General features: G+C 41.5%; 2 protein-coding genes across 4 annotated transcripts; both read left to right on the forward strand.

The window, feature by feature from the left end:
- Positions 1-3127, forward strand: LOC147301396 (uncharacterized). 3 transcript variants are annotated; one of them, XM_086284633.1, is made up of 3 exons: positions 1-328; positions 1820-1975; positions 2401-3127. In XM_086284633.1, the coding sequence occupies exons 2-3, from the start codon at positions 1850-1852 to the stop codon at positions 2632-2634; spliced, it is 360 nt and encodes a 119-aa protein (XP_086140759.1). In that variant the 5' UTR covers positions 1-328; positions 1820-1849; the 3' UTR covers positions 2635-3127. The 3 variants fall into 3 exon arrangements, with proteins under 3 accessions (XP_086140759.1, XP_086140757.1, XP_086140758.1); XM_086284631.1 differs by having other exon boundaries at positions 2-237; XM_086284632.1 differs by lacking the exon at positions 1-328 and adding an exon at positions 1035-1126.
- A 65-nt stretch (positions 3128-3192) lies between these two features.
- On the forward strand, positions 3193-5134 carry LOC147301397 (uncharacterized). The gene has a single exon (XM_086284625.1). The coding sequence runs from the start codon at positions 3297-3299 to the stop codon at positions 4599-4601; it is 1305 nt and encodes a 434-aa protein (XP_086140751.1). The 5' UTR covers positions 3193-3296; the 3' UTR covers positions 4602-5134.
- Positions 5135-15182: the final 10048 nt, after the last annotated feature.

Here is a 15182-nt window from a genome sequence, read left to right on the forward strand (position 1 = left end):
CATATATCCAGCATGACTAATTTAAATTTCACATCTAAACATATTTTTGTCTTTTAATTTTCACATATTCTTTAAGAATATTCATTCTTTTAGAACAAATCATGTTGAAAAGAAACAAGTTAGTCGTGTTTTATCCTCAAGCTCCGCCCCCTGGAAAGGAAAAATCGGCTGCACTGTCCGCCATTTTTGTCTCTCGCTTTGGAAAATCTACTACCATCTGGAGTTTTACACTTGAAGGTAAATAGGATTTTAAAGCTAACACACCAGTGAGAAAGAGTGTAGACCCTTTATATATGTGGACTTTTACTGGGGTGTTGTTATTTTACAGGTATGTGGGCTGTTTATCGAAAACCATGAAAGGCCAATGTTAGGCTCCAGTTAGCTAATGGTAACCGAAATTATGCGATAAGCAAATTAGTAATTAACATATATAATGTGAGTTAATATTGTTTGTATATTCTTTCAGTCTAAATTAACAGACTATTACAAACTTGCATCGGTGTCTGTAGTAAGTGGTGGTACCTGCAGTGTCTTAACCATTAAACAAGCTAATGTAGGGCCGGGATATGACTAGTTTGTTGAAACATGTCTGCTGCCAATGTGACTGCTCACACACGGTAACATTACCAGCACATAGCCACAGCCGCTATAAACATGCTGAAAGGTCAATCTAGCTTCTGTAGTCAGCAGCTGGAAGACTCAACACAGACCCAAGATTCAGTGTAACGGTTATCTAAATGTTGTGTGTCCTGTTTGTAAGCCCAGAAAAAGAAATTAAATAAAATGACGACCTTGAGCTTCAAGCTAATGTAAGCGTAATGCTATAGCATAAAGCGACTAATGCAATGATGACGTTGTTAAATTAGTAAAAATACAGTAAATATATCCAACATGAATCAGTTATATTTTTGGTCTAAACATAATTAAGTCTCACGCCTTTCACTTGTTTTAGAAGGATGTTCAGTCTTTTAAAACCAGTCATATCAAAATAACAGAAAATAGTTGTGTTTTCTGTTGAAACTCCACCCCCCCAGGGCGTGTTCTGCGAGGGAAAATTCACTGTGGCGGTCCGCCATTTTTTGTCGTTGCTTCGTTTACGTTTGGTGCTGAGCTTTACTTTGTCGAGGTAAACTGAAAACTACATGTTTGAGAGGAAACGAAGAGAACATCCATTATATGGGGAAGTTTTTCTCATGAATTCCTGTTGAGCAACATAATGGAAAAAACAAGTCATTCCTTAAGTTAACTAACGATAATGCTAGCTTAAGCTGCAGGACAATATTATGTGCATTAGCTTTTTTTCAGTGTGTGCCCAGTCACATTCGCTTGTTTTTTCTCAGTGAATACAGACTAACAAACTCGTGTCCATTTAGTTAACTGGTTGTACCTAAAATGTTTTAGTTAAACAGTTAAATAAGCTAGTTTGCCATGGGGTGGGCTCTGTTGGGGGGGGGGGGGGGGGGGGGGGTTGATTATTTGCATATGTTATCTCACATTCTGTAAGGTAAATTTTCTGGAAAGGTCAAATTAACTAATTTAACTAAGTATTAATGAAAGACCTTGATGTGTATATGACAATAATAGATGTAGTTTCTGGGTCATTTGGCAGAACTGCAAAATGGCCAGAAGGAGGCAACTGCTGTGATTGCAAACAGGCTTTGGGTGGTATGGAAGTAAGGGCAACTATGGAACTGCTCAGCAACATGGGACCCATAGCTAATAAATAGTAACATGACAAAAAATAACAACTTTGTGTGGATGTAACCTTGTGAGATTTGAGATTTTGACAGCATTTTTATGTGACAACTTGTCTTTTTAGATAAATGCAGAGTTTAAGCGCATTACCACCATGCCACTGCAGTCCAGATTACTCTCGCAGATAGATGTGCTATCTGACAAACTCATAAAGGTCTTCAAAAGGCGAGGAGGACAAATAGGAAGAAGACTGCAGAACATTCTGGAGCCCACGGCCCAGGTAAGAAAAAAATAATTTGTGTATACACTTTAGGGAAAATAATAATTTTAACAAAATGCTGCTTGTCACTCTATGCCAGGAGTATGTTGAAAATCACCTGGGATTTTCACAATTTACCATGGGTGCGTTTTTTGTTTTTGTTTTTTCTTTTACCTGCATCAGAACGATGTGTGGAGTTCATAGTTGAACACCTCTCTATGCTCTGACAGTATTCTGCTTCTTTGCATGGAGATTTCACTTCATGCATTACCTTTTTAAGCATTCTGAGGACTCAAATCACATGCTGTAATGAATCCATTTTTGTTCACCTAATGTGTTAATGTTAACATTTTTTGGAATAGTGACACAGATTAAAATAAGATTTGGTATAATGTTCTTTGACCAGTGTTCTGTTTAATTAAATTTTGGAATTCTGCATTTTCTAGGCCACAGATGAAGCCATTATCCAACGATCTAATAAGGAAACAACCATGGGAATTTACATCATAAAGTCAAGAGATGCCAATGGCAGCCCTGAGGACATCGGGATAGTCCTTGAAGGCCAGAGAGTCTGGCAGGATTTGGATAACTATACCCTAGCAGCTGCAATGCTGTTTGGACTAATGTACACTTTGAACCTCACCTACCCACTGGAAAAGTATACCTTCGAGGTATTATAGAAACTGGTTATGGAGCTCAAAAGGAACAGCCTTTCAAAGAAGGCCCAGGTTCTCAGGACCAGACTGTACGATTGAACAGTTTTCCAGTTATGATGTGGGAACAACATGTTTACCTCTTCGAATATGTACCATCCTTTCTTTTAAGCCAGCACTGGTAAAGTTGCAGTACATAGTGAAACTTATTTTTCTGGCACTTTTCAACTTGGGGCCTTTATTACTGCAGTTTTCACTTTTCAAGCCATGGTTTTTGTTTTTTTTTTAATTCAAACTTTGAATGTCCATTTTTCTCAATGGAAATGGCGCCTTGCACCAATTTCACCAATTTGCAATTTTTTTCCCAAGGTGCACCACTACAAACAGATTGCATCGTGTAGTATTAGTGATTGTGATGTTTAGTGATAGAAGCAAGCCAATACTAATCAGTTTAGGTCTCTTGGTTGTGTGCCTGTGGGTTAACAGCTAGTAGCAATCCAAACAATGTCAGGAGTGATTCCACTCCTGCAGATGATGTTAGGCCACTGCTAGAGGAATTGCTAAATAATGTTACACATGAGCAGTGGCAACAGTTGCGGTCTGATTACGCCGAAAATGCCACCATAGGAAGGCTGTGTAATTTTGTAGATAATGTCATAGCCCTATGCTCACTGTCGGCAGGTGCAGAAATGAGGTTTTGCCAGGACACTGCTGTCACTAGCACAACAACAGTGGCCTCAAATGAGACAGAAACAGCTCCTGAACAGACCTCTAACACAGTTGACCGCAACACGGAAATACCAGCTAATATTTCACAGAAAACAACAGTCAACTTGCACAGCACAGCAGAAAATTGCCCTGGTGTCACATATATCACTGATATCCAAAATACTACGGAAACACCTGAAAACTCAGAGGATAATGCATGGCTGGCAGATCAAATTCAGGCTGTGATTCTACAGAAAGAAATGGATTTGTTCAACATCCCAGAAAATAGCACAACAACAGTGTCCTTAAATGAGACAGAAACAGCTCCTGAATGTGCACAGACCTCTAACACAGTTGACCGCATCATGGAAAATCGAATCTGTGTGCCAGTTGTTATTGTACAGAAAGCAACAGTCAATGTGAACAGCACAGCAGAAAATTCCGCTGGTGCCACACTTATCACTAATGTCCAAAATACCATGGAAAGACCTGAAAACTCAGAGGATAATGCATCGCTGGCAGATCAAATTCAGGCTGTGATTCTACAGAAAACAAGGGATTTGTTCAACATCAGGGAAAATAGCACAACAACAGTGGCCTCAAAGGAGACACAGACAGCTCCTGAACAACAGAAAACAACAGACAACATGAACAACACAGCAGAAAATGTTGCCACAAATATCATTGATACAACTGACGAGCCCAGAACTCTAATAGACAAGAAAAACCGTGACACCACGCAGGCTGTAGATAAAGCAGGAACCTCTTTGGAAAATAATGTAACCCCAAAGAAATCCTCTGCTCAACATGAAGCCAGCATGCAAAATCAATTCAAAAAACACCCTTTGGCAGCAAAGGAGGAATTGCCTCAAAACAAAGAAAAATACCGATTTTTTGTGGAAATATGTATGGAAGAACTAGTTAAGCGGGTTATAAAAAAATCAGGTAAAGTCATAAGTCCAGAAAGAGTTTTAGCCATCTACAAGAGGCTTAGCAAAAAGATCTGGGCTAAGATCGGGGATGAAATTGATCAAATCCCCTTAAGGAAGTTCAAAAACTTTGAGAAGGTGATTTTCAAAGCCCTGTGTAAACAGTGGCAAGAGGCAGAAGTAGTTCTGCGAAACATGGAATTAAATGACCCAACAGTCGACAATACGATTGTTAAAATTTTCACAGAAGAGGCAGCCAAACTCTCGAAGAAGCCAAGTTGCATACGTCGGTTTTTCTCATCTATAGGCCGACTGTTTTGTTTCACCAGGAGACAAAACAAGGTTGATGCACTGTAAAATGGTAAATGGCCTGTATTTGTGTAGCGCTTTCCTAGTCCCTAAGGACCCCAAAGCGCTTTACACGTCCAGTCATCCACCCATTCACACACACATTCACACACTGGTGATGGCAAGCTACGTTGTAGCCACAGCCGCCCTGGGGCGCACTGACAGAGGCGAGGCTGCCGGACACTGGCGCCGCCGGGCCCTCTGACCACCACCAGTAGGCGTAGGGTGAAGTGTCTTGAGCCACGATCGCCCCTGATGCACTGTAGAAAAAATTGTGATAACCCCTTGGAACGGTCGCGGCAGATGGCTGTCCCCTCACTGAGCCTGGTTCTGCCGGAAGTTTCTTCCTCTTAAAAGGGAGTTTTTCTTTCCCACTGTCGCCAAGTGCTTGCTCAGAGGGGTTTTTCTGTTGGGGTTTTCTTTTTAATAACTTTCAAAAAAGTTATCAATAAAAGTTATTAAATTTTACACTGATTTCTGTTTTTTTTATTGTCTGTAAGTTGAATAAATACATTTGTTATTTCTTACTCAGTTCAAACTGTGGGTAGAAAATGCTATGCTGTCATGTGACCTGTTCTCTCTGTCTCTCTCTCTCTCACACACACACGCACACACACACAAACAAAGGTTTGATTAAACAAAAAAAAAAGAAAGGAGCAATTTAAAAAACACCAGCATGCTCTCACCCAGGTGATACTTGAGCATACCTGACAGCTGCTGAGGGTCACCTGGACACAGAAACACAAACAGGTCTGATCTCATTTCCTTCTTCATGCTAAGCTCTGCTATAAGCCATAAGTGTTTGTAGATGACTGGAATCAGAGCAGAGTCTCTGCATGTCTTTATTAGGGTGGAAGCTGCTACTGATATTTGTGCAGCAGACTAAACAAACAGTTTGTGAACATTCAGCATGTTCAGTCCAATCAAAAAGCAGGAAAATAGCCCCACTGAGAAATCTCTACAAGGCACCGCTGAGAGGTGCCTTGTAGAGATTCATACATTCGGTCTTCATACTCGACTCCAGATCTGGACTTGTGTTGAACTCGACTGAGGTGGTGTGATCAGACACAGCGCTGCTCTTCACTGCAGCTGTCCACAAATCACAGAGGAAGTCAGGAGTGTTTTTACCTCGTCTAGCTGCCTCTGTGTGTGTGTGTCTCTTTAATTCATTTTTCTTTGTAGGCTACAGAGACCTTCACAGGACAATAATTGTTCCTCGTGTTCGCATGAAATCACTAAATACATGCAGCAAAGCCCAGAGGACACAGGTAACCGATACAGGAGACTTTTCCTGCCCTTCCAGGGAGAAAGTCGATTTCTTCAGTTATACTTCCTGTTGGTTTTTTGGTTTTTACGTTGAAGATTTTAGATGTTTGGCTTTTAATTCTGGTACTCCTGTTTTAATTTCAAGGACTGAGGTTGTTCTTCTTGCACCTGTGGACAGAATCGTCTGTTTTTATAGTTTTATAGTTGTTTTGGAGTCAATTTTGCTTCAGTTAGTTCATTTAAAATATTTTAAATAGTTTTTTTTTTTCAGTGGTAGTTTGCTGTGTATTGTGTTGTGTGAACTTGGCAAACTAACTAAAGGAAACATGTCCCAGGTCTGGTTTGTGGGTGGTTGTCTGCTTAGTAATGAACTCTGCAGACCACATCAAGCTTTCTGCTTCCCACAGGTGTAGCATATGGACTGAAAGCAAACAGAGGTGTTAGTGTGTTGTTGTGTAGTTTCTATTCAAGCTGACATCATTTAATGCTGTTTCTGCATGCTGGTCAGTGCCATCCAGACAGCAGGTATGACTGAGCTTTTGAACCAGGAGAAGGTGTTTACCTTCTTCGCTCCCAACGACGATGCCTTCAATGCACTGCCGCAGGATGAACTCAGCAGGCTGATGTGTGAGTTTTATTCACCTACACAGCTTCTCTTCATTCACATTCTTAATTTATCCACATGGACACTTTCCACACACGTGTGTAAAGCGTCTCTCTTCTTTACAGCAGCTTATGCTGAGACAACCCGTTCTCACTCCCGACGCGTAAAATAATGACGATTTGTCACGTCCCTTAACTTCTCATGCTGACGCCTAAGGTACCCTTCCACGTTTTTATGTTCATTCCAATATGAACCCGCTCGCGGCGATCGCGCGCTGTGTACTCTGTGTGTTAACAAGAAAAACGCATATAAGAAAGTGGTGCGCAAAAGCAGGGTAGTGACAGAATTGATATTTGAAGCATGTGTACCTGCACATTAACACACGGGTACTGTGGAATATATTTTTTACTCACCTAAAGCGCTCGTGCTCTCGTCCACTCCCCGCAAAAAAATAGCAGCTGTGCGGTGTGTGTGGCATCGGTGCTCTCATCGCATGCGATGGAGTAAAAATCAAAAGCACAGCTTTATCAGATAGTTGCAGTTTAATGTTGGCTGACAAGTCTTCAGTGCGTCGCACAACTGGATTTCTGGACATGCTGACGTTGTTGAAGTCCTGAATTTGTTCCGGGCACATTATTTTTGGTGACTTTAATGAGGCAGTGTTTTATGAGTTTATGAGGTCTCCATCTGAAAAAGGCTCGCCATGTCTTGCGATGAGTTGGGCGACTTCATAGCTGGCTATTGTAGCCTTTTACTGGACCTTTTGAGCACAAAGAAAATACTGTTGCTGACCCCGCAGATCAAACAGACACACTTCCCCTTGAATTCTTTGAAGAAATATTCACTCTCCCACCGTGTCTGAAATTTTCTGCATTCACTTTCTACCTTTCGCTTCTTTGGTTCTGCCATGTTTAGTAACTTGCATAGCTGGACTGGCCATCGGGCATTTGCCCGGTATGCCCGATGGTGATTTTTCGTTTTTATGGGCCGATGGGGCTATTGCGGAGCTTCCACAGATTCAGTAACATTAGCAAGTGGTGGAGGCCAGCAGATGCAACACGCTGGCAGGTGGATGACGGAAAGGCAGGAGGAGCAGAGACCCGAGGCGGTGAACTGAACTTCAGGTAAGAAGTTATGACCTGCAGTCTATCTGGGTCAGATATAAACCAAGTTTAGGTGGAGTTTATTTTCGTTATGCTGGCTTTTTACAGTCAGTTACAGTAACTCGTACTGCGTACTAGCTAGCATGATGGAGTTTCTATACTGCTGTTTCAGCTACAATGAAAAAGACACAAAGCTGGAGTTATTCTGTGTCTTTGCTGCACAGCTGCCTCTTCTTCTCTCATTCTCCCCCCTTCCTCTCCTGTTCAATCACGAAACTGATCAATGATCAGCTGATCGCTTTTCTCTCTTGTTTGTTTATCTCCCACTTGGCGCCAGAAAGAGGAAACCGGCGGATGTTGTGCTAAACAACAGCAGCACATTTAAGCTTGATCAGCTGTTGTTAGAATTTATTTAATATTAATTTCTAGTATCAGCTGAGGTTTGCCAAGCCACAGCTGTAAAAGCTGCTGGTCATGATATCGGTTTGGTTATCTGGTGAGAGGGAAACATGAAGATGAAACCAGGCCTGGTTTCATCTTCATGTTTGCCTTTACTGGATCATCAGAGCTGAACAGGTGATGGAGAAACAGGTTTACCTTTTAGGTGACACGAATGAGTGGAAGGGAAGTTATGAACAGTTTCTGAGAGACAAATAACACCAGGATCATTTTCTAAGTAGCTGACAGCTGGTAACTGTGCAGGGGCGGGTCTAGCAAAGTTTTGCCAGGGGGGCCATGTGGCATTAACAGGGAAAGGAGGGCACAAAGAAATACTTCTCTTTGTTATGTCATTTAAAACTTTGAATAAATAATTATCTGAATCTTACAACAAACGTTTTCATCTGATGTAAAATGTATAGAAATCCATTATTGTACATAGTAATTTTTTCAGGGTCCCAACATAATTTCTTCAGAAGTAAGTACTGTATATGATGCCAGTATTTTCCCACATTTTCTAGATACTGTACCAGTACTGTGTGTAAAATGCCATCAAAAAGTCAATTAGGTTTTATTCTTCCTTACCTGTCTTTCTATCTCCTTTCACTTTTTAAAGGTTGCCATGTTAGAAAAAATGTTTTGCCCTGCCATGCTGTTTATTGATGTGGCAAATGAATGGTTTATGAAAATATATCTAAATCTGTCATCAGTAGTCAGTAATGATCATGTCTCACCTCTAGTCTTCTCTGTCTTAATTTCAGGTTTTCACCATGTGTTCTAGATAGTTTAGGAGGTTAACTCGACCAAGCAGTCTACTTTTGGGTACTGTTTAGAATACCAGAATAGGGAGGATGGTGTAGGTTTAAGTTTATTAGATTGATACATATATACCAACAAGACAGTGTACATCACTGTGACAACAGCGTTTTTTTTTTTCATTCAAAGGCTTTATGGTTTTTCCTATAATACCTGGTGGGCCAGTCTCTAGTCAAAATGCCCAGGCCGATTTTTTGTCCCAGTCCAGCCCTGGTAACTTGGGGTAAATTTCTTCTGTGATTGTCCTTTTTGGTGGAGCAACTGCCTTGATCAACAGTAGCTCCTCCTGGTGTTAAAACTGAGAAGTGCAATACACTCAGGCAAAAGTTGAAGTGTGGGCCATATTCTATTCTATTTATAAAATTACTTGTGGGCCAATTAAAAATGGACCGCGGGCCGGAGTTTGGACACCCCTGATTTACATTGTAGATTCTTACTGAAGGCATAAAAACTATGAACGAACACATGTGAAATTATGTGATAATGAAAAAACAGTGTGAAATAACTCAAAACATTTATTATTTTTATTTTATATTCATCAAAATAGCCACCCTTTGCTTTGATTACTGCTTTGCACTCTCTTGGCATTCTCTCGATAAGCTTCATGAGGTGGTCATCCTAAAATGGTTTTCCAACAGTCTTGAAGGAGTTACCAGGGACGCTGAGCACTTGTTGGTCCTTTCGCCTTCACTCTGCGGTCCATCTCATCCCAGACCATCTTGACTGGGTTTAGGTCAGGTGACTGTGGAGGCCAGGCCATTTAGCGCAGCACTCCATCCCTCTCCTTCTTGGTCAAATAGCCCTTAAACAGCCTGGAGGTGTGTTTGGGCTCATTGTCCTGTTGAAAAATAAATGATGGCCCAACTAAACTGGATGGGATGGCATGTTGCTGCAGGATGCTGTAGTAGCCATGCTGGTTCAGTGTGCCTTCAGTTTTGAATAAATCCCCAACAGTGTCACCAGCAAAGCACCCCCACACCATCTCACCTCCTCCTCCATGCTTCAAGGTGGGAACCATGCATGTAGAGACCATGCGTTCAACTTTTCTGCATCACACAAAGACACAAAGGGTGGAACCAAAGATCTCAAATTTGGACTCATCAGACCAAAGCACAGATTTCCACTGGTCTAATTTTACATTCCTTGTGTTTCTTGGCAAAAACAAATCTCCTCTGCTTGTTGCTTTTCCTTAGTTGTGGTTTAATAGCAGCTATTTGACCATAAAGACCTGATTGTCACAGTCTCCTCTGAACAGTTGATGTAGAGCTGTGTCTGCTACTGGATCTCTGTGTGTCATTTATCTGGGCTCTAATCTGAGGTGCTGCTAAATTGCGATTTTTGAGGCTGGTGACTCGGATGAATTTATCCTCAGCAGCAGAAGTGACTCTTGGTCTTCCTTTCCTGTCCTCACTTGAGCCAGTTTCGTTGTAACACTTGATTGTTTTTCCGACTGTACTTGGGGACGCATTAAAAGTTTTAGCAATTTTCCGGACTGACTGACATTAAGTTTTTAAAGTAATGATGAACTGTCGTTTCTCTTTACTTAGCTGATTGGTTCTTGCCATAATATGAATTCTAACAGTTGTCAAATAAGGCTGTCAGTTGTGTACCAACCTGACTTCCAAGCATATGTGCCAACAAAGCCAAGGGTAGCTACTTTGAGGAATCTAAACTATAAGATATATTTAGAGTTATTTATTTAAAGAAATAACGCCAACAGCTAATCCTTTACAGGACCACCAGAATCACCATGTATGATGTCACCACCGTGCACTGAAAAAAGTACAAAAAAAAGAAAAAAGAAATATAAGCTGTTGCGTCATTAAATGGTTGAAGAATAATTGTGAAGCAGGTCAGAACACAGAGGAGACAAAACCATGCATGATGTCAGCAAAATGGTTAACTTTTCTTTGTACTGGTGTCAGGGGGACCCTTTTATGGAGCGGTTTGCTTTGTTGGCAAGTATGATTATCATCTACCATATTTTGACTTTCAACCACATCCTTTATTCAAGGTAAGTTTGTCTGTTTGACACTTATCTTTGCAACTTTATCTTTATATTGTTTCCTCATCAGTCTGAAATACATTCACTACTGTATGATTATTCGTCATTAATTTTGCACCACTTGCTGCTGTTGTACCTCACTGTCATTTATCAACTTCTTCTTTGGTCTAAATGTTCTTATTTGCACCTTAGAGCTTCTCAATTTTTGTGAAGTTAAATACCTTCGTATGTATGATTTCCAGCTGTTATCTTTTACTTATTTTGGGTTTTATGGAGAAAAAAAAATGTAATCCATCTACTAAACACAATATGAGTAATTTGACTTTTCAGTTATATCCAGCCGGCGACACAGAGTTGATAGTTAGGACTTTTTCACCATATTTCGAGCCAAATGTTCCCTGCAGTATTTTTTTTTTAACTTTTATGTAATCAGTGGATTGAATATTGAAACTTTAAACTATTCTCTGTAGATATACTCTGTGATATTGTATGTTTTCTTTCATGTTGTATGAATCCTTAAACAACAGCCAATGTAACAACTGACTGTAGAACTGTTGATATGGCAGATTAAGCAAATAGTATGCAAAGTATAATTGATAAAAACAAAAATTCCTTTCTTTATTTCTCTTATTTTCAATCTCTTCTGTTTAATTATACTCACAAGTAAAGAAGGCAGATATCTGACGTGACAGAGCTGAATGATATCATCTTTGAGTTCTGCAGCAAACTAGATGAACCATAGATTGAAGATAAGCTGTCACTATAGTAGATCAACATGTGCATAAACAGGTCTTCAAACTTTCACACTTGTTGATGTATCACTCATTTAGTGTTTGAAGCACAAATCTGACTTCGTTATTCAATATTTACTCTGTAAAAAATAATTGTACTTCATGTGCTCATTAGCTATCTGGTGCTGTATAGCCCAAATATGTGGAGACGGCGTCTGATGCTCAGTCGTTTTAAGATAGTTGAACATTTTAGACTTTCTGTATATATCTCTAAATCATACTTATGTGTGTGTGGGTGTGTGTGTGTGTGTGTGTGTGTGTGGGTGTGTAGAAGCAGACGCTCTCACAGTGCAGGGTTCTTAGAAAACAGAACTAATCCAAGAAAATAGAAAAAAGAATCCATTTAAAAAAATTTCTGAGAACTTTTGTGAATGTTTTGTGTGTTCTGATGAAAATGTTTTCAATTGAAGGAAATCTTGGAACATCTGGTGGTGCAGCAACAGCAGGAATGTCTCCCTGCACCCCCTGCAGCTATAGGACCCTAGTCTTCCCCTCAACAAGTTTTCCTTCTAGACTCTACAGCTGACTTCCACATGCTTCTCTATACTCAGTTGTCAGATCAAGGTACGAGTCCTTCTTTCTCTCACAGGGTAACTTCATCCTTCCCTTCCACTGGACAGTGAGTTCTGCCATGATCAGTTGTTGGCTGAGGGCTCTGATTTAATACCTCCTCTATCCAGGCTACCGAAATTATGACTAGCTCCTTCCTCTCCTTATTGGTGGATTATAATCATATAGAATAGAATAGAATAGAATAGAATAGAATAGAATAGAATGCCTTTATTGTCACTATACAGTTGTACAATGAGATACAGAGCATCTCCTACTCAGTGTAAACATGCTGGGGGGGGGGGGGGGGTAAAGTTCTGCAGCGCTATGTACATATGGACAGTATTAACATAGGGAAAAACATATATATATATAAAATGTACAATATACAAGCCATAAGTAATATGTAATAAATAGTGTTATGTATATACAGTTGAATTATTGCACCAAGGAACTGGAAAGTGTGGACCCTCTCCACACACTCCCCTTCAACTCCTCACTGCAGGCATGTCATGTGCCTGCCTGCTTCAAGTCCTCCACCATAATCCCTGTCCCCAAGAAACCTAGGATCACTGGACTAAATGACTACAGACCCGTGGCTCTGACATCTGTGGTCATGAAGTCTTTTGAGCGCCTGGTTCTCTCCTATCTCAAGACCCTCACGGCCCCCCTCCTGGACCCCCTGCAGTTTGCATACAGAGCCAACAGGTCTGTAGATGACACCATCAACATGGCCCTACACTTCATCCTGCAGCATCTGGACTCCCCAGGAACCTACGCCAGGATCCTGTTTGTGGACTTCAGCTCTGCCTTCAACACCATCCTTCCAGACCATCTCCGAGACAAGCTTTCCCAGATGAATGTGCCTGATCCCATCTGCCGGTGGATCACTGACTTCCTGGCGGACAGGAAACAGCATGTGAGGCTGGGAAAGAATGTCTCGGACTCCCGGACCATCAGCACCGGCTCCCCTCAGGGCTGTGTTCTTTCTCCCCTGCTCTTCTCCCTGTATACTGGGTGGAGGTGCACTGGTGGGTGCACCTCCACCCACCAGTCTGTCAAGCTAATCAAGTTTGCAGATGACACCACCGTTATTGGACTCATCTCGGACGGGGATGAGTCTGCCTACAGGAGGGAGGTTGAACGTCTGGTGTCCTGGTGCAGCCACAACAACCTGGTGCTGAATGCCCAGAAGACAGTGGAGATTATTGTGGACTTCAGGAAGCACACAGCTCCACTCCCCCCCATCATCCTGACTGACACCCCCATCACCTCTGTGGACTTATTCCGCTTCCTGGGTACCACCATCACCCAGGACCTGAAGTGGGAGCCCACCATCACCTCCGTCATTAAGAAAGCCCAGCAGAGGATGTACTTTCTGAGGCAGCTGAAGAAATTCAACCTGCCAACACGGACGATGATGCAGTTCTACACTGCAATCATCGAGTCCATCCTCACCTCCTCCATCACCGTGTGGTACGCTGGAGCCACTAGCAGGGACAAACAGAGACTGCAGCGTGTTGTGCGCTCTGCTGAGAAGGTGATTGGCTGCAGACTCCCATCTCTGCAGGACCTGTACACCTCCAGGACACTGGGGCGTGCAGCTCGGATCACAGATGACCCTTCTCACCCTGGACACAGTCTGTTTGACCTGCTCCCCTCAGGCAGGAGGCTCCGGTCCATTCGCACCAGAACCTCTCGCCATAAGAACAGTTTCTTCCCCTCTGCTGTTGGACACATGAACAATAACCGTATGACTGTTCCCACCACTAACACATGACCCTACGCTGTGTCACTGCATCATTCCATGTTTGGCACTGATCACCACCTGCACTCATGTATATATCATGTATATATCTATCTATCTATCTATCTATCTATCTATCTATCTATCTATCTACTTAGCACTTTTAATTCTTATTCTCATTTTTATTTTCATGTCTATTAAAGCTTAATTTATAACAGTATGTTTGCACTGAAGCACCGCAGCAATTTCCTAATGTTGTAAACCCGCTCAACATTTGGCAATAAAACCCTTTCTGATTCTGATTCTGATTCTAGAGGGGGGCCAAGTCGGTGCTGTGTCTCCTGAAGTCAACAATGAGCTCTTTGGTTTTCTTAGTGTTCAGTGCCAGGTTGTTTTCTGAACACCATGCTGCCAGCTTCAGGACTTCCTCTCTGTACTCTGCCTCGTCTCCCTTCGAGGAGAGTCCGACTACCGTGGTGTCATCAGCAAACTTGATGATGAGAGTGTTGTTGTGGGTCGAACTGCAGTCGTGGGTGTAGAGAGAATTCATGAGAATATATGAACAATAACAGTGGCATCCTCTCTCCATCCACTGTAAAACAGATGAGTTCTTCCCTGCCACCTTTCTGTATGGAGAGAATGTGATATTTGGACGATTTAACATTAATCCTGGTCCACGCATGAAGTTCTTCAAACCTTTCCAGGAGCCAAATGATGTTTGAAGAAGAGTTATTAAATCATCCATGTAACCCTTCAAAGCTGGCAATCATTGGCCTGGCTGCGTTCTTACTTCTCTGACTCCTGTTTATATTTTGTTTGAGATACAGTACTGTATCTGACAAGTATAGAAAGGCACTACCTTCCTCACTGTGGAAACACTTGATGCAGTCAAAAACCTAGCATAAAATGTTACGCTTTGGGATGAGAACGTGTTGGAATGACACTACCTGCAGCAAACAAGATGAACCACAGAAACCACATTTTCCAGATTAAGATTTGAGCTCTGATGCTCAAGAGTGAGTTTTTTGTCAGGACTTTACTGATCAACCTTTAGAAAATACCATTTTAATAGACTAACTCATCTTGTTTTTAATGGAAAATCATTTTCTTCTTGTTCTTTCATCTGCTACCTTTAAGAATAAACACAAAATTATGGAATACTTGGCTGTCCCAACTCCACTTGATGTTTGTATAGTGGGAAAGTTATGGGTGATTAAGACCTGGGATTTGAAAAATTCAGCAAAATGACTCAGTGTGTCGCTTGGATTTTT

This window comes from Aulonocara sp. 'chitande type north' Nkhata Bay, linkage group LG23 (assembly GCF_057382095.1).
Source record: "Aulonocara sp. 'chitande type north' Nkhata Bay isolate Kocher_YH1m ecotype deep benthic linkage group LG23, A_spYH_male_GT1.1, whole genome shotgun sequence".
NCBI classification, from domain to species: domain Eukaryota; kingdom Metazoa; phylum Chordata; class Actinopteri; order Cichliformes; family Cichlidae; genus Aulonocara; species Aulonocara sp. 'chitande type north' Nkhata Bay.

Bases quoted from the DNA above. Each gene is read 5' to 3' on its own strand.
- LOC147301396 (XM_086284633.1), top strand. From the start codon at position 1,850: ATGCCACTGCAGTCCAGATTACTCTCGCAGATAGATGTGCTATCTGAC. The intron at 1,976-2,400 runs GTAAGAAAAAAA...TGCATTTTCTAG, and splicing joins TTCTGGAGCCCACGGCCCAG to GCCACAGATGAAGCCATTAT.
- LOC147301397 (XM_086284625.1), top strand. From the start codon at position 3,297: ATGAGGTTTTGCCAGGACACTGCTGTCACTAGCACAACAACAGTGGCC.